The sequence below is a fragment of the Rattus norvegicus genome, chromosome 13, assembly GCF_036323735.1.
Source record: "Rattus norvegicus strain BN/NHsdMcwi chromosome 13, GRCr8, whole genome shotgun sequence".
NCBI classification, from domain to species: domain Eukaryota; kingdom Metazoa; phylum Chordata; class Mammalia; order Rodentia; family Muridae; genus Rattus; species Rattus norvegicus.
Genome location: NC_086031.1, coordinates 108,832,942 through 108,852,892, shown reverse-complemented (window position 1 = coordinate 108,852,892; position 19,951 = coordinate 108,832,942). Strand labels below are relative to the sequence as shown.

At 43.0% G+C, this 19,951-nt stretch overlaps 1 protein-coding gene across 2 annotated transcripts in view; it reads right to left on the bottom strand.

The window, feature by feature from the left end:
• Plxna2 (plexin A2) overlaps nt 1-19,951 on the bottom strand; it is a 205,182-nt gene that overhangs the window by 35,444 nt on the left and 149,787 nt on the right. For both annotated transcript variants that reach the window (XM_063272193.1, NM_001105988.2), the window contains exons 10-13: nt 19,617-19,817; nt 17,763-17,859; nt 14,796-14,986; nt 55-206 (exon numbers count right to left, since the gene is read on the bottom strand). In XM_063272193.1, coding sequence (XP_063128263.1) covers nt 55-206; nt 14,796-14,986; nt 17,763-17,859; nt 19,617-19,817 — 641 coding nt within the window. The remainder of the gene's footprint in view (nt 1-54; nt 207-14,795; nt 14,987-17,762; nt 17,860-19,616; nt 19,818-19,951) is intronic.

Below are 19,951 nucleotides of genomic sequence, written 5' to 3'. Positions count from 1 at the left end.
AGAGACTCTCTACTCTGAAGCTCACACAGACAAAGGCCAGCAGGGTGGACTCACTGCTCAGCGATGATGTATTCCCCTGGGATGGGTGTGCAGGGCACTCCAGCCACCTGCACGTGGTGAGCGATCTCAGAGAAGTCCAAGCCCAGGTTCACTCCATGGATGGTCACACGAGTCCCTCCTTCAGGTGGTCCTGATACTGTCAAAATCTGTAGGAGGGAGGTGGGGTTAGCTACTAGCTGAGTTCACAAGAATAGAAGAAGTTTCCTTTCCCTCCCCAGGAACAGAGTACTGAGGAATTATGGTGAAACTTCTAGAATGTGAGTGCCTTCTCTTTTTTCCATCTTGTGCAGAATACTGATATCACCTTCTATCTTACACTATTTCCTTCTATCATCCATCCATCCATCCATCCATCCATCCATGCACCCATTCACCCATCCATTTTAAAAAAGACTTATCAGGAAGAACTCTGAACTCTCATAAGAACATCACTGATTTATGTGCATCTCTAATTCACTAGCTGCCTGACTGTGATCAAGTTATAAAGTCTCTGTGAACTTCAGTTCGCTTTTTGTGAAGAGAGTATTATCATGTCTACCAAGCTGGAGTGAGTATGGAAGCACCAAACAGTCAGTTCTTGAAACTCTGTGTGCACAAGGAGGCTTTGAAACTGACGGGAGTGTTATTGCTATTTCTGCGTTCAACCCTGTAGGACACAATGGTAAATACTGGACAAAGTTTCCAGTTTGGGGTCTACAGTGATCAGATAGATACAGGGAAAACAGTGGGGACTTGGAACAGGTGGGGATTAAATTTGGCTGAAGGGGAATATCACAGACCCACACTGCTTACCATTGTTTGAAAGGAAAAAGAAAATCTCATGACACATGTTAGTGCCAAGAAATGACATTAGATTTTAAAACCTTTCTCTGGCTCCCTTATAGTAAGGATCGTTATTTATTTGTTCATTCTTTAATTTAGTTGCCAAATGCTGATTATCTCATTTTGCTTTAATCTAAAAGGAAAGGAGCAGAAGAGTCAGAGTGCCAAACTATAAACTTCTCAGGGATCCAGTAAATCCCATGAATAAGTTCATGCTTTGAAGTCTGCAATTGCTTGAAGTTTGAAGGAAGTAGCTAATCTTGATCCTGAGTGAACTAAGTTCTAGAGAACAAAGAAATTCATAATTGTCAACCTAGGGGTAGAGGCAAGAGTGTCTCAGGGCATCTTATTCTAGGAATCTCATTTTATAGTGAGAAGGAGAGCTAGAGACCTTAGGGATGGCAACCTGTGCACAGCAATAAAAAGGTAGCTTATCACTGCATCCCAAGGAAGACTTGACTTGATTGAGACCAAGAGTCTGCTAAGATCCCAGTATGGTGCCTCTGGGACAAAGACACTTGCCTTTGTATTCTTGGGACATTGAATAAGCTCCCCCTTAAGCCTATAAAGGATAGTTGTCTGAGTTAGGGTTGTTATTACTGTGGTGAAATACCATGATCAAAATCAACCTGGGGAGCAAAGGATTTATTTCACTCACAGTTTCATGGAACAGTTCATTGCCAAAAGAAGTGAGGGTAGAATCTCAAACAGGGCAGGAGCCTGAAGGCAGGAGCTGGTGCAGAGGACATGGAAGAGTGCTGCTTACTAGTTTTGTCTTCATGGCTTGCTTAGCCTGCTTTCTTATAGAACCCAGGACCACCTACCCAGTGATGGCACTACATATGGTGTGTTGGGTCCTCCATCATTAATCACTAATTAAGAAAATGCCCTACCAGCCTGCCTATAACTCAATTGTATGGGAGGATTTTCTCAATTGAGGTTTCCTCTTTTCAAATGACTTTATCTTATATTGAGTTGACATAAGACCATCAAGCATAACTGAACCCTATTAGGGATGGAGCAGTCAATATGGGTGAGTCCAGGTGAAAAGGGGCTTTCCTCCTCCTCAGAGATACTCTGAGTCCTGCCACCCTTCCAGACATGGACCCCCATGTTCTTTTCATGGAGTGCAGGTGGGGATAGAGTTTCTTTATTACCAGTGGCATGCCAAGCAGACTTTGTCTCAGTGTGGTAGTTGCCAAGGCAGAATTAATTTGGCCTGATGAACTTCCTTCCATTTCTGCAAACATTCAATGGTGTTGCTGAATGCTTGCCTGAAAGGCCCTGAAAACAACATTCTGAGGACTCATTTTACTTATATCACCTTGTCTGTGACTCTGGTTCTCTTTTCTTGGAATAAAATATTCCCCAGCCCCTTATAAATAAAACTAAACATATGGAATAGATCAAGGGAGATATTGCCAAGGAGACTCACAGGTATATCCATGTGTTGGGGTGGGGGTGTGTACAACAGAAGGACTATGAGGAAAAGAAAGAGCTAGCAAGAGTAAGAAGCCTCTGTAGCTCTTCTGTCCTTAGAAACTCTAAAATGTCCAAGAACGGCGTATTCTGGATATTCTTCTTGGCCGTGGCATAGTTTTTCAGAGGCCTTGGAAGATGAACTCTTGTCATGAGAGGTGTGTGAAGGAGCTGCTTCTACCTTTTAAATAGCATCAATGGGAGAGAACATGCTTTTAGCTCTGGGTTTGCTTGGACCCTTTAGGACTTGGCTTCCCAGTGCTCCACCCACCTCCACCCCAACCCCAGCGTGTACATGGCTGGAATCCACCTACCCAATGGGTTGGGCAGAGCTATGTTGGTTGGTTACTTTCCTCCCACTTTTATTTAAAAGAAAAATCTTTTGTTCACTGCAGTTAATTATAACCTTTCAGAAAAAAAAACTGTGAAATGAAATCTTTCTGGAAAGCCTAAAAATATTCTTGTCTTGCAGGTAGCACATGAGTACTCAGTGTCTCTGGAAGGTTTCACAGTGCAGCTCCCCTGCTGTTCAGTCACAGCAGCTGTTTCTTCCAACATGGAGGGTTAGTTAGACACAGCCTAGAGGCACTGGGCTACTACAGGACCAGTCTTTTGGTATAGGGCTCCTCAAAAGTATGTCAGTGTAGAGAAGATTCTTGGGTAAATTATGAGCAAGTGCTGTAATCTTGGAATGAATATATATGTCCAGGATACATGTGGGTCCAATAGCAGCTGGCGTGCAAATTGGATCCTTCTAAGATCATCAGATCACATCCCCAGTATTGGAAAGTGCTGGGGAAGGTGAGTTTGCAAGAGAGCCTGTTTTATGGGCTACATCTTATATTGTCATCACTTGTAATAGGTGGCCCAATAGTTCAGAGTAAAGAACAACTAAGCAGCACACAGCCTTTGACTTAAAGAAATGCATAGCTTATAGTTTTGGTAAAAACAAAACATCTATAAAAGTATGGATTTCCAAGATATAAATGAGCGGTGATCATCTGATTTGCAGGAGAGTTTCCAAGGCCTCCATTACTGATGACTTCAAAGTCTTTGTCATCTGCTCACAGCTCTCTCCTGAGCTTCATAGCCAAATATCCAATTGCTACAGGATAGTTCCACTTCCACCTGCATGTCCATCAGGTGCCTTAAGTTTCACTGTATCTAAAAATAAACTCTTAATTTTTCTTCCTTCTACCCAAGCCCAATTATCCTTCCAGATTTTCTTTCAAGGTAAATGGGGTCACTATGCTCTTGGCCAGAAAATTTGCAAGCATATTCAATAGTTACTTTCCCTTTTCCTGTCATGTATAATTAATAAGGTCAAAGTCCTTTCAGTTCTCACTCCCATGTGTGAATAGATGCTAAGCAGACTTCATCACCTCACTCATTCTAACCAAAAGAGTCTCCATGTTCTTTCATGTAAATCCCACAGCCGCCAAGGGTTCTAGCAACTTGATTCAATGGTTGTGATCATTACTGAGGCAAAGTTCCCCTAGATTCTGGTCTCCCTCATTTCTTCAGCTGTATCTTCCATTCTATAATATGGCTTCTGTGTCCTGCCAGAGATTAGTAGTTCCCATACTAGCATGTACTTTAAACATTTCTGGGTCAGGGCTGGGGAGATGGCTCAGCTAATCAGAGAATTTATTGCTTTTGCAGAGGCTAGAAGTTTGATTCTTATTAAACTTGGGTTGTATACAACCTCCTGTACTTAATTCTAGCTCAGGGGACCTGACATCCTCTTATGGCCTCAGTAGATTGTCTGCTTCTGTCTCTGTCTGTCTCTGTCTCTGTGTGTCTCTGTGTCTCTGTGTCTCTGTGTCTCTGTTCTCTCTCTCTCTCTCTCTCTCTCTCTCTCTCTCTCTCTCTCTCTCTCTCTCCTCATTTGAATGCATTTGCTTTTCCTAAATTCTAAAGTCAGAAAGAGTCAGCTTGGCAGTCTATGCTTAGAACAAAACAACCGAGGAAAGCATCTATACAAGCCTGTCTACCAGAATCTTCCCAGATGTCTGAGAGGAGACCAAGGCCCCTGAATCACAAGAACCTGGCATGCACATCCTCATTCCTCCTCAGAACCAACTACACAGGCTGCAGGAAGGAGGGTTAGTGGAAAAATTTGGTCTTCAGAGAAGGAAAGAATAATACCCCTCCAAGACAACATTTCAAACCAGTTAGCTTGTGGGTCCCCAGATCCTCCCCAGTGAGAATGTCCTCAGAGTGTTTTTTTTTTTTTTCTTAGAAGTAGCATGAACTTGCAGGATGCCCATGACATCACTTCTTAAAACCTCAAGGCTATCAGTAGCCAGGTCTGGCCTTTGTGTGTGGGTCTATAGAGGCAAACTTTCTAAGTGTCCAATTATTTCCTGCAAAGGCCCATGAAAGGTCTTCCTGCTTTAAAAAGAGCAGTGGAGCCTCAGAGGAAGGTAACAGGGCAGAAGAGTAACACTGAAGTTCCCAGTGACATAGAATATACTCAGACATGGCTGGAATATTGGGCATATTTGCCTATCTTAGCCTCCCGTTTCAGATGGCCTGTGTGCTTCTGACAGCTCTGAGGTAAGGAAGTAAGACCTAGTACCTAGGCAGTGTCTGCAGCAAGAAGAGAGCAGGAAACTCAAGTCTGAGTTTTGGGAAGCTATGTGGCCTTGAACATACTCATTTGAAAACTGAGAATCATGATGGCCTCAGAGGAGGGATGCCTAGATTAGATTAGCTAATATTTGGAAAGCTCCAGCATGTTAGTTTAGAGAGCAGGTCATAACAATTGATAATTTCCTGCTCTGTGCTTCCCTACACATGGGACTTACAGATGAGAAGAAGATGCATGGTATATAGGGACTGTTGGGGAGCTAAGAGATGATATGAATTTTCCTGCTGATCTGGAAGGAGAACTTGTGGACCAAGAAGTCCCTGACAGATGTTTAGTAACCAGGTGGAAAGAATATGTACTATTGGCTGGAGAATAACTGAGAGGTTCCTGCATGTCAAGCATGGCCAGGAAGCATGTAGCCAGGGGCTTCTGAATCTTATATGGAAACATACTCTGAACTGGACATCATCCTTTAGCTGACAACAAATTGGAAGGTACTGTCCAAAATGGTCTTCATTTTGTTTTCTCCTTCCTTTTTTTTTTTTTTTTATTATTAACTTGAGTATTTCTTATATACATTTCGAGTGTTATTCCCTTTCCCAGTTTCCGGGCAAACATCCCCCTCCCCCCTCCCCTTTCTTATCGGTGTTCCCCTCCCCACCCTGCCCCCATTGTCCCCCTCCCCCCAACAGTCTAGTTCACTGGGGGTTCAGTCTTAGCAGGACCCAGGGCTTCCCCTTCCACTGGTGCTCTTACTTTCTCCTTCCTTTCTTGCCAGTACTTCCTTTCCTAGTTATTAGATATTTGAGGGGTTTGAGGTAGGTGTGTGTGTGTGTGTGTGTGTGTGTGTGTGTGTGTGTGTGTTGTGTATAATGGGGCGAGTTAGGCAGATGAGGAAAGAAATTGAAAAGATGTTTAGGTACTAATTTCAGCACCACGCTCTTTGATGAGAAATCTATCTAAATTGTGCCCTGTGAACCTCAGGAGTGATAACTACAGAGCATAGGGATACATAGCTGATATAGCTGGGTGGGATGAAGAAGGTCAATGAGCTCTTCTGAATGTTCTATATTCATCCACCTAGATGCTCCTTCTCTGCCCATTCTTTAAACACGGGACTTCAAAAATCCTGGATTAGCTGAAATGAACGATGACCTTGCATGCTACACAAACAGCTCTCCTGCTCCACAGCCAGAGGGTGTGAGGTTCATGTGCATTTGATCTGCTGTCTCCACTACTGGCCAGGAAAGCCAGCTGACAATCCCGCTCAGCTCTGCTCAACTAAAATGCCTCCTGTTAGCCCTTCCCTGGTTCCCTCAGGAAGCCTCAGCAGCCCCTTACCCTAGTTTCCTTCTGCACTTGAGGACCACCTCAAAGACCATGGCCAGACAAGACTCTCACTGCCCACTGCCCCAGTGAGACAGTAACTATCCTGGGACAGAGATGACTGTGTTTTTCTTAACAACCTAATATTTAGTATACTGCCTGGTTCAGACCAACCATCAACTAATATTTCCAGTTCTTAGTTACTAGGATATGCTGGTCTGTACCAGATTCTAGAATAAATTGTATTAACTATGACTGGAAGAAAAGGTACTTATGTGTTGCTTGGTTCTGCTCTAGTATATCCCTACTGTAAGTACTCAGAAGTTCTTCCTGTAATCCCTCTTGCTTTAATTTAATCCATTTCTAATTTGGTTCTTCATTGAATGGAGAGATGAGCAGATACCAACTCATTAAACATTGTTCAGAGACATTAGAGAGAAATTATACCTCCTGGCCTTTGCTTCTGTAATGTTGTCTCTACCTCCTCTGAAGACAGTTTTGGAACCTTTTATTCACTGTGAATTCTTTGCTCTGGATCCTGGTGTTTCTGTCTTCTTTGAGGCAGGATGAACCATACCAGGCTTGGGTTTGAGTGAGTGCTTGAGTCATCAGTATGAAGTCTGGAAGACTTGTGATTACATCATCTCTTCTGTGATTATATCATCTCTTGTGTGATTACATCATCTCTTTGCTTGTCTCACACACTATTAGTGGGGTTAGCTGTGGTCAGGATCTAGCAGAAGGTAAACTTTGGTCATCTTTCCTACGCTTTGTGCTGTTTTTCTCCATGAGGTTTCTTTCCCCATTTAGAGGGTTTTTGTTTGTTTGTTTGTTTGTTTGTTTTGTTATGAGGGTCTCTTCTTCCTAAGGAACTCCATGTTTAATCTCTGTCTGTCTCTGTCTCTGTCTCTGTTTATATCTGTCTCTCTCTGTCTCTGTTTGTCTGTCTGTGCCCCCTACCCCCTCTCTTCTTTTGGTTAGGCTCTCACGATGTAATTCAGGTAGGCCTTGAATTTGTTGATCTTCCTACCTCAGCCTCCAGAGTATCATAGGCAGGTGCTACCAATTTACCCTAAATTTGAATTTGAATTTGAATGGGGTGTGGGGTTTTGAATATGTTTGGCCCAGGGAGTGGCACTATTAAGTGGCCTTTTGGGATGAAATGTGTCACTGTGGGGATAGGCTTTGAGAGCCTCCTCCTAGCTGCCTAGAAGCCAGTCTTCTCCTGTTTGCCTTCTGAACAAAATGTAGAACGCTCAGCTCCTCCAGGACCATGCCAGTCTGGGCACTGCCATGCTTCCTGCCTTGATGATGATGGACTGAAGTTCAGAACCTGTAAGTCAACCCCAATTAAATGTTGTCTTTTATAAGAGTTACCTGGGACCTGGGTGTCTGTTCACAGCAGTAAAACTCTAAGAAATGGGGCTTGAAGTTATCCTATCACTTTGTCATAAGATTGGTATCTAGTTCTGGAGAGGAAAGGCAGCCTGTGCTTTGCAGGATCTAAGGGAAACATTTTAGGGCTCAGTCTAATAGCAGTAAGTCCTAGCTAGACTTTCTCAAACATGAAGTGGCTTATCCAAGCCCCTGCCATATACCTGTTGATTAACACATGCTAAGCCAGGATAATGGAGACAGCAGAGTGTAAAAGAATATTGCATGTTTTGGGCACAGTTCATGGGCTGACAGTAGATGACTAATGGGAGACTTCTTTTTTCTTTTCTTTTTTTTCTTTCCTTTCCTTCCCTTTCCTTTTCTTTTTCTTTTTGTTTTCTTTTCTTTTCCTTTCTTCTGGAGCCTTCAAAGCTTTTGGAACCTTTGGTTTGGAGATTCACTTCTCTGTGTGCTCAGAGTGGGAACCTCAACAGCTGTCAGTCAAATGGAGCCCTGGTGAGCACCCTAGAGGCACTTCAGCTCAGTTTGTATCCCTTTTGAACTCTGTCATGTTTGTTTTCCTTTGTGGGTGCCATGACCTGGAAAGCAGTACAGTGATGCTACAACTGCCCTCATTCTTGCAACCACTAATTGAACATTTCGAAGGAACTGTACCACAAAGCTGCTCAAGGGCAAGAGCAGATGCAGCTGATTAATTACAGCTGGGGATCTAAAGGGCTGGGCGAAGAAGCAGAGTGGGAGTTGCTGAAGGTCCTCGGGGCTTGGCAGCCTGGGGAAAAGTGATTAGGCTGGCTTCATGCAATGATAGACTCAGGCAGGACCTATGTTGAGGGGCAAAGCTTGGGCCATCCTCAGAGTCAGAGAATCTTGATGAGAGGGTCCCAAAGCTTGGCTTGCAAGCTAGAAACAGTTTTCTTTAGGGCTGTCTCCTACCTTATAGAGACAAGTAGAAGTAAGATAGAAAGAGTCCATCATCTCCAGGGGATGGGGGATCTCTCTGATAGCAATACTTGCTGATTCTTTACTTATGAGGTGTTCAGAACTAGACAAATTGCACCTGGGGCTTTATATTTTGTGTCCCATTTGGGGCTCAAAACAAGTTATTAGAGCAGCACTGTTATTAGTCCCATCCCACAGGTGTGGAACATTGTTCCATTGCACACAGAATGACAGAATGCAGTGGATCTGTCTAATGTGCATTTAGTCTCCACGTAACAGTCTGAGCCAACTGTCCTCAACCCTGCAGAGATCAAGTCACCAACTAGGAGTACCTGTCTTAGTCTCTCTGGTCCCTTTGTTTAACAACAGTCAGGCTTTCTCTTGGCTGAGGTTATGCCTCCCTGTTTACTGGGAGCCCCATTGTTGCCTTTGGTTGTCACTGTCTTTCCTTTTGCTCTCTCCTCCTTTCTGTGCTTCCCAACATCTGCCTTCCTTTGCCCTGTCCATACACTTAATTTGGCGTTCCCTATCATCTCTACCATGTATGCCTGGCCTCCCAAAATGATATGGAGGGCAGAACTTCTGGCTTTCTTCCCATCTTAGCAGAGGCTAGAAGAACTTAGTTTCAGCTCTTTTTCTCTTCTGTTTCTAGACAGAGAATAATATTTGCCCAAGAGAGCTTAAAAGAGATAGCAAGGATGATACTCAGGTCAAATGTGGTGCTCTATGGCCAAGCACCCGAGAGTTAAACAAAATACTGATGTATCATCAAGGAAGTTATCACTTCTCATAACTTTCCATCTTTAAAATGGGCTTAATAAAAACTATCAATCAGTATTGCATTCAGTGAATGTGGCTTTTATTTTTCTTATTACCATTTAGGAACTAAGAAATTCATACAGAGACCAGGTTAGCTTAGGGCTGAAGGAAAAATGGCATTGCTTTTTATGAGCTTCCTATGCAGATGGGCAATGTTCTTGGCAGGGACTTGATTCAAGTGAACATCCTGCCTTGTGGCATTGGATGCTGCCTCTCTGTGACCTGTGCAGCCCTTGCTATGGTCTCCATGGTATAAATATCCACTTCTGAGGTTGCAAGAGAAAGGAGAGACTGACACCAGAACTTCTATGTGGGAGGAAGAAGTATTCCCAACCATGTATTAGATGCTCTGTGTCGGAGATTGTGCTCTAGGAGCAGACAGATGGACATGTATTGGTATATAGCCAGCTCTCCTTTTTCATAATCCTTATTCCCTTCCTGTAGAATAGTATGCCCCTGATGATGATGCCATTGTACACGTGCAAGTTTCTATTCCACTCTGACTCCCAAACATACCTAGACACTGAGTCCCTGACAGCAAATGATTATGTGCTTTTGCAACTTGCTAGTGTTTGTGTGCATGTGTGCATGGGTATGTGAATGCATTTATTCATGAGTGCATGTGTGTGTGTGTGTGTGTGTGTGTGTGTGAGTGAGTGTGTGTAGCATGTATGCCTATGAGTACATATTCTCAACAGTCACTAGAGCTGGCTGAGGAGCTCTGCAGGAATCTATGGCTTCAATGGTGCTAGCTCTTCTGCCTCAGGTGACTCCTTGCTAGCACTGTCTTAGCTGATAGTACATTCAAAACCTAATTGTTATCTCAGCAGAGTGACTCCATTATTCATCCTGACACCATCCCCGTTAGCTGTTTGTTGCAGTGATGTTATATTAATGAGGCCTGCAAATAAATGAACAGGAGATCAGAGTGTTGGCTGGTTTCTCAAGAAAGTTGGCTGTCTTCTTTGTTGGTAACTTTCCAGTGAGTTACTCCAGCCCTGGGCAGGTGGATTTTCGTCTTTCTTAAAAATATGTGGTGCAGCTGTTTGGCTAAATACTTACAACTGTCCTAGCTTCTCAGGCAGTTCTGTAAATGCATTAGCATCTGAGAGAGTCTGAGCAAAACAATCTCCTTATAATTATTTGGCAAATGGAAAGTAGGGGAACAGGATGGATCTATCCTCAAACTGGTATAATATCAAAAATTATCTACCCTTAATTTTGGAGGGAAATATATACTGTTTTATACTTTTTTTTCTATACCAGTTACATGTACCCGAGGTAAGTTAAACAAAATCTCTCTTCCATAAGCATGGATTAGTGAGGCTAGAAGTTACTGAGATTGAAAATAAGTGAAATTTATGTAGTGGTCAATGGATAAATTGCCTGGCATCAGGACATCCTTGGTGGGAAATGCATCATGCAGCATATAGGTTTAGGAACACATGGGAACATTCAGATTTCAAGTGCAGTAGGTTTCTAGTCACTGCCTGGGGCACCACCTCTGTGATTCTTCTGTTTTTCAAAACTTCTGTGCCTTTCTTTTTAGCCTGATCTCTGTCCTAGGCTACAGATGCACACCATCTGGGTTCTCCTGCCAGATGGAGATGCCTCAGAGGTCAGATCTCAACCCAGGGGACCAAAGACTGACTTCTACTACTATTGCACTGGTGGATGAAGGCTAAAAACAACTGCATATCACATAACACTTGGGGTAGGCATTAAATAAAAGATTACGCCTGAAGGAAAAAATGTGGTTGCCTTATGCTCACATGTATCCCTGAATTCTCGAACTGTTTCCTCTACTTGGAGAAATGGAGTTGAACCTGATTATGTGTAGGAAGACAATTAATTAAGCACAGTAAAGTTAAGATTTATTTCAAAGGCTGTTGGAGTGCCCCATAAGTCAGACACCTATTGGTGTCTTCCAAGAGGTTGTAATGCTAAACACAGAGCTACTTTGGGATGAAGTAAAGTGGGAAAGTGCATGATCCCCTTTCCCCCAATGACAAAGAGCTCTAGTTTTCAACCTCTGTATTACTGCTAACCAGATGTGTGACTTTGGGCAAATTATTGACTTTCCCAAGCACCATTTAGAAGGATCATATAGTTAGTGGCTTATGTTGGCTGCTCTGAGTGGTATTAAGGACAACATATATTCTGAAGATAAGGGAGATTAAGTGTAAAGATTATCAGTACATAGAAGTAACTATGACATTCCAAAAAAGAGAGCTATGTCAGCACAATGGGGTTATACAAGAAAGTTGAAAAGAAAATGAGTTGATTGCTCTTAAAAATTAGTTTGAAAAAAATGTTATTGTAAAAATAATGCCACAGAAAAGAGGTTGTACTATTTCAGGGGGGTATTAGAAGGTCTTCAAGGTTGTTTTGGTGATGTGAAGACTGTTTAGTTGAAGTGGGGAGAGGATTGGAGAGTTTTCTTCACCAAGAAGCTACTATTCCTATTATAATTAATGATCTTATGGGAAGATAGCTCAAGATTGTATGAGTATTGTATTTCTCATCAGCTTTCACCTCATCTTTGTATCTAAAGACCATCCTTGTTTGAAACAATTACAGCTGTGCACATTAAAATTGTAACTTTCTTTTTCCATAGTTCTTTCTATATATTTATTAGTTGGGATTCTAATATGAAGATCCATCTTCTCTTCTATTAAATGTCTGTCTGCGTATATCAGCAAGAACAGGTGGACTCAATCTTTTCAGATATCCCTCAAGTTGGTTTCTATGTTCTTTTTCTTTTAATGGTTCTTACTCAAAGTATTCAGCCTGAATTAAACCACGAGTAAACATCTGGTATACCCAAATTGATGGACACAGACAACATAACAGACAACATAACAACAAAAATAACTTTTTAGTACCATGGAGGTCATTATTAGGACTGTGGATTAAAAGACCAAAGGGACAAGACAATGCCATCATGAAACAACACACTGGCTCCCAGATTCCACCTTACATTGGATTACGCACCAGAAAAAGATATAATTGTGACAATTGGGAAAATGCTAATAAAGTATGTATGTCGGATGATATTACAGGATCAATATTAACTGATAATTACATTATGCTTCTTTAAGATGGTAACTTTGGAAAACATGGGTAAAGAGGATAGGAATGTTCTTTGTACTATTTTTTTATCTGTTTTATAAACTTGAAATTATTTCATAAGTGACCAGTTAGAAAAAACAGAAAATGACTCACAGATGAAGGAGAGTCTGGTTGAGGGTAAGAGATACAACATCAAAGAAAATAGGACAGGCAATAGTGACTAGTCATCCAGGCCTAGATACTTCCTGCCATATGTCCTGTCTAGAGTGATGTGCCTGAATGGGTTTGGAACACAGCACAGGTGTGTCTCTTCCCAAGAAATCCTTTTATATCTTAACATCCTCAATATGAAAATTACCCTTAGGAGCCTTGGAACACCTTCTGTTGCTGATACATTCATTGGAAAAATCAATTATAGCCTAATTACCTCAGGAGGTTAATTAGCCTCCTGTAATTTGGGTGTCCTCTGTGAAGCCAGCAGCCTGTCAGTCCTCAGTCTGTGAACAGGGTAGGTGGTGGAGGCAGAGGCTTCCCTGTGAGCAGCTTGCCTTGGGGCTTATAGAAGCTCCAGCCAGGCTGAGAGCAGACAGACACCAGGCTTTGCAGTCCCAGAGCCTGTAGAGGTAGGAAGTGCTGATGACAGAATTTCTCCTGATTTAAGCTCCAGACACCACGGGTATTGACAGGCACAGAGACTGACAACCATAGCAGAAAGACATATTGCAAAACATGAAACAGTATAAGTTTTCAGGCCAGAAGTTGTCAAAACCCACTAGAACAGCTCAGACACAGAGCTTCAAGGATTTTAAGATGTTAGCTATATGAGGGCAAAGATTGAAGCATGAGAACGTGTCAGCACTCTTAACAACATTCTCTTCCATTGAGAAAGCCAGCAGGCATGGTCATTGGCCACATTTGAATGTTACCTAGTACTAAAGCCACACTCTATTTGGGGGAAGTGTCTACACTTGTGTAAGTTTATCCTGTTACAGAATAGTACCATGATGCAGCAGTTGCCTCCCCTCCACATCAGCTGCATTCTTCTCCACAGAAACACATGTACTTCCTTCTTATGGTCTTGTGTTCAATTCCTTCTCTGGAACTTTGTTCCTGCCCCACTCTCCACTGTCTAATCATGTATCACCTTGACATCAACCTACACATTGTATATTGTATACTCATTGTGTTTATTACATACTAATTGTATATTGTAGTACACAGTAAGTGGTGTTTCACCTTAGTTAATAATATATTGTACTATGCTATGTACAATATGCAAAATTATGGAGAATTCTCAAGTAACTTTAAAATGAAATCTGAGCTTAAATGTGAGTATGGCCTCTAATCTACTATGTGAATTTGGGCCTCATTTTCCTCCTCTGTGAAATGGATCTGAGAAAACTTAACTTCTCACAGTTGCTATAACAATTAAAAATATCAAAGCTAAGCATGATAAATAAAACTGCTCCCTGTTCAAACAGTCTATCTGAAGGTTACAACGGCTCTTGATCTTGAAGTTTTTGTTTTTCCTTAAACTAAATTGAGGCTCTGATTGGGTCAGAAAGGAATTCAATAAACTCCCCAATATTCGATGACACAGGCATGGCTTTGGGGAAAATGATGCAGAGACAGGGACAGTGCATCAGGTTAGGAAAGATGAAGATTTCAGAGATTCAGAGATTTCTCTCTGGAATTACAAGTTTTGCAGACTGCCAAGGCCTTTGTTCTTAGTAGGGAATACACAATTGAGATTCAAAGAAAATTGACAATTACTGACTGGAAAGCAGCTGACAGCAACCCAAGACCCAGCTGTGCATCTCCAGGTCACTCATACCCAAGCAGTTGTTCTTTCTCTCCATATCACTAACTCATCTTCCTTTGCAATTTGCTATTTTGTAAACATCATTTTACCTAGTGTAATTAATTACTTTATTTATCCCAAAACCAATTGGGACCAAGGCAAAACACTGAGAAATAGCATGAAGCTAACATATGGTCTCTCTACTTCTTCAGTTTCCAATTTTGCACTTCTGAACTACTTATAGTTTCGCAGATAGCACCTCCAATGAGAAAAGCTAAAGCTGCTTTCTGAAAAGTTCCTTTACCATGGAGTCAATGTCTTGTCCCTACCTGGCTCAGCGGCCTAGCCATGCAGCTGGGCTAAGGCAGGGCACGGAACATAGTCCATACACATAAGACCTTCCATCTCTGTTCAGGAATTCATCCATAAGTGTATTTCTTTCCTATGTCCTTGACTTGTCCCCTTTTCTTTTAGAAGCTGGAGACTTACCTCTGTGATTTGGGGGTTGGAGCACTTGACATTGTGGCTGGACCAGTCGAGCCAGGGGCTAGAAGTGCTGGGGCAATGCTGGCGGAGGGTACATCTGCGCTCCCCACTGCACCAGCCACACTCGAACTTGTGATCAGCCTTGAGGCAGAGACCACAGCTTTCCCGCTGGGCTGCACACTTGTAGAGGTGTACTGCAAAGAGAGGAGGCCATCATAGATAGGACTGCAGAAGCTCACCACATACCTTCTGTTTGTAGGTGCAAGAGATCTGCCCCAACCATAGACAACATTGGGGTCAAACCCCTGCAAGAGGAAAGCATGGAGAATGAATAGGGTGCCTCATCTAGAGGTACAGCAGAAAATAAAAAGTTAAAGGTTTCTGCTCCTGGACTGAATCAGATCCATTTTAATTGTGGCTTCTCTACTTCCTAGCAGTGTGACAAAGTATTTAACCTCTCCAAATCTTGTTTATCTATATTTATCATGGAGATAATAGTTGGCTGTAGGGAGGTTTGAAAGAGATGTTGTATAGTGTGTACTTGGCCGTGCCTGTGATATACTAGATGCTATACACACACCTATTATCTTTTCTTGGAACTCTAACAGTGCTCTTGAGCTGTCTCTCACAAATGAGAGATAAGGGCTCATTTCTTCATTGCAGGTAAAACTGAATGAAGCTCAAAAAGATGTAGTGACTTTCCCAGCTTACTATGGATACTGGTCTCAAGCTTCCTGTGCTGCTGATGTTGGGTCCTGAGAAGACAGGAATTTCAATTGACACCCTGGAAACTGTGTGAGTCTGGTAACAGAGTCAGCTCGTGCTTAAAGAAAGTCTAAGTGGCTGAAGTAGGAGGCATGGTAGAAAGGAAAGATTGACACCACTCTATTCATACCAGCATAGATGAAGAATGTATTCCCAGAGAGGACAAACTAGTTCCTGATAGATTACATGATCATTCCGTAAGCATTTTGCTTTGATTTTTCTCTATCTTGGAGGCCCTAGAGGAACAAGTCATAAAGTGTAGTTGTGTCGTGAGCTCAGGGTTTAATACTGAGAATTCACAGATCCAAGTAAATACTTTAGGTGAATATAATCAGTTGTTGGATTCAGCTTCTAGAAGTAGTTACATCTGTCCATGTATAGACTCATATTGTTATCATTACTTGATGACTAGCATGTAACAACTGTCTTCTCCACATTTACATTCAACCATATAGTGTAAGTCATCTAGAGATGATTTAGATATCTGTGGTTATGTGTCAATACTATGCCATTGGATGTGGGTATCCTGGAGGTTACTGGTGGATAATGAGGAATCACTCAGAAAGCCACCTTTCATCTTTCCCAGCCAAGTTGTCCTAAGATTTTGTGACCTGGATTTGTGCCTCTGCTAGAGGTCATATGTATGCCCAAGGGGAGAGACACTTTTCATTTTCCCATAGCACTCTATGACACCTCAGTTCTGTCTAGTTTCCCTATCCTAGCTGCACAGACTACTCAGCACTCTAAGCCCTCAAAAGTCTTACACCTGTGGTCTCCAAGGCACAGGATAGGCAAAGGAAATCTGAAATTGAACAAGTACTTGTGAATAATTTACAAATCTGAGTCTTTAACTGTGAGCTTCTTAGATACTCAGTAAGACCCTAGGCAGTGGGCTTTCCTTTTTCTATAGACTGTGTGAAGACAGTAGGATGTAGAGAGGTGCCACCATTAGTCTGAACCTTCATGGTTCAGGCAGAAGTACCAGCAATGAAACTTGGCTTGCTGAGTTTGAGAACGTGGGTACTTAAACTCAGTGGCCCACTGAACCCAATTCATGTACAGCTTTCTCTGATGTTGAGGATCTGGTAGACACAAGTAGGAAGGTAAGCCGAGGCTGGCTGAGCACCTATACAGCCTTGTAGATGTCAGCAAAGTCTGATGTACCAGTCTGGACCTGATCGCCATTTCCCTTCAGGTTCTGGGTACAACCTCTGGGATTTAACTGATCTAACTTAGCATGGAAAATATCTGTCTTCTAGTGATGAAAATAATTTAGTCTGAGAACAAGTAAACACAAACTACCTGTTATATTGACTGTAATGGTGTACCTGGGACAAGAACTTGTATTCCATAGATACTGAAGCAACTACAGAACCTACTCTCCCCTTAAATGCCTCCTGCCGTGTGTGTGTGTGTGTGTGTGTGTGTGTGTGTGTGTGTGTGTGTACTAATTTGCATGCCAGCTCTGAAATCAGACTATCTCAGCACTTACAATATGAGTCAGCTTCACCATCTATAGGATGGGAATAATAACAGGACACATTTAGGGTTACTGAGATAAGTAATAAAAACAATTTCAAATAAATTGCCTAATGAGTGTCTTATAAGTGTTAGGAGTTGGGTCATTCTGAATAGCTGCCCTGAGGGTGGACCTGCCAGGACCTGCTTTCTGAATGAATGCAATGTGAGCTTAAAGGGCAAGAGCCTCAGAATTTCCCTCTTGCTCCAATCCAGTCCCACTTTCTGAGCTTCTCTGCTCTGGTGTGAACCTGAGTTAGCATGCCAATCCCCCATTGGTCTCAGGACTAATAAGCCTTCTTTGTGCTGTGACAGTGACCAGGGCTGAGAACATGGGAGGGAGAACCTGAATGAGAGTACTATCTCCATTTCTAGGGAAGCTTTCTAGACGCTCTGTCTGCCGTTCTCCTAGGTCAGGTTCCAAAGATACTTCAAAGTCACCAGGAACCAGAGAACAGTACAGAGAGTGGGCAGCCGCCTGGCGGATTCTCTGGCTGTAATAAAACAGGGCTCCCAACAGGACTCCTTTGGTGGCTTCAAATGTTGCTTTAGGAGTCTCCAAGGAACTCTGCTGGCAGAGGGAGTGTACTATTCAAGGCACAGCAGCAGCCTGCTCTGATCTTTCCAATCCCCACCTTTCCCAAGGTCATGAAAAGATCAAACTTGCACCTGGAGGCAGTTGCTTACCTTTCAGGTCCTGAGGGTTGTCAATAATGAAGTTGCCATTCCACACCACAGCAAAGTCCACTGCTAGGTTGCTGATGTCCATCCCGTCATACTGGTACTGCAGGGACAGGATAGGAGCACAGATCTCTCAAGTTTCTCTGTCACAGGAAGCCAGAGTGCAAAGCAATTCCTCATGCTGCCTAAGGAGACCCTATGACACCTGATTTCTAGTCAATAAAGCCACCAGGAGCCAGCATAAGCCTCTGGCTTATCCATTGGTTCTTTCTGAAATCTGAAAAGGCTCAGATCTCCAACTCCTTCTCCTGCTGAATCCATTAGCTCTAAACACACTATCTGAAGCCCCTCTCTGTATATATGTTGAGTCTGTAACTCAAAAGGAATGCTGCTTTCTCCCTACAACAGCCAACCTTTGAGCTTACCTTTGTTCATTTAGTCTTACTCTCTTTCATCCTCCCTGTGCCCTTTCTGATATCCTGGCTAATAAACAAATGTTTCCCCTCCCCCAACACACATATCCCCTGCTTCTTCCTACCCTTGTACTCTTTATATTGCCATGTTCTGTCTTCAGTATGGCGCTTTCCAAGAACTACAATGCATTCTTTTATGCATGCATTTATTCTCTCTAGAGTCCATGTGATTGGGGACAGGAAGTTAATGTCCTCACTGCTCTCTCAGACCTAGTACCTATAACTAGGTCTAACATGTGGCAACGGTTGTAGAGTGGTTGGTTGGTCTATCTCTTAGGTGTATGTGATGAGGTTTTGGTGTGTTTCTGTGCATATGTGCATATATATATGCATATATATGCATAAATATATGTGTGCTCATGTGCCTGTGGAGGCCAGGGTTGAGAGCCAAATTCAGATCCTTATGATTGGGTGGCAGGCATCCCACTAATTGTGCTACCTCCCCAGCCTCCTCCTCTCCTTTTGCAGGTAGATTTTACCTGGATTAGTGTCTAAGAAAGGAAGGGCTCATGTCTTCCTGGGTCACTCCTAGAACAGCAGGAAAAAGAGTGCCCCCATCAGGGGCTGAGCCTCCTGCTCTGACCTCACAGAGTACTTTCAAGTCCTTCCTGACCTCTTGGGTGGCCCAGTTCCTACAATGCTTCATTAAGTCTCCTGGGCAGTTCCTCTTTATGTCTGCCCATTTCTAACCAGTCTTAGCTCTGGAGCACATGTTACCGTTGCCCTCCTGCTCAGCCTTCCCTTGCCTTCTTCCTTTGTTGTGCCCTCTTTCTCAGTCTGTCTTCCTGTGCACTTGGCACCGATTACAAATTCTATCAAATGCTTGTGACCCCAGAATCTGACAGCTCCCTGATAAGAGGCCCAGATTCTCTTTATCTCTCCCAGGCGAATTAGCTTTCCTCAACACCTTTGTCAAGCCCTTCATCTCTGAGCTGACCCCCCACAGTCAGAGACAGGGAGTTGGCAGATAAAAAGATCTTCTCTGGGCTGAAATTATAATTAAACACCTCACTTTCTGTCCACCATCCTGGGCAGGTTTAACCCTTGTGGCTCCTAAAAAGCTGCATCTCCTTCCTCTCCTCCCACCCCTTCCTGTCCATCTTCATTTTAGAGAAGCCCTCTAGTATCACCACATACTGAATGTGGATAGGGTGGCGGGTGGGATCGGTTCTTTTTGGCAGAAGCTTTCCCAATGGCAAAACTGTGTTCTTTAACTTCAGAAGAGTCCCCCAATCTCAGCTTCTGGCATTAAGGTTCTCTTGGGAGCTCTCTCCTCTGAGACCATGGCTCAACAGCTCAGGGTGCTCGCAAGTTTTTCTGTCTCTGGTAATATGCTGCTTGTGATGCTACATGATCTAAGGTCTTGTCATTGGTGTGAGCTGCTTACCGAGCTGTTTTGGCACTGCACACTGGAACTGTTGAAACGTAGGGCAGGGACCCGGTGGACAGCCCCTTGAATGTTGAGCACACATTCGTAGCCTCGCTGGCCAGACTGGGGTTGGGGCAGGTTTCGGGCTTTAAGAGTGATTGGTTTTACTTCCCCAACTGGGATCAGAATCTCTTCTGTGGGCACGAGCTGTGGACAGTCCTAAGTGAGCAAGCAGAGAGCTTCATTAGTTCTCAATTCAGAGCTCTCGTCTCACCTGAGTCAGAACAGGACCTTCTTGTTTCCTGGTGGGTTGCCCATGAGAAGAGCTACACCTTATTTAAGAGACACATTGA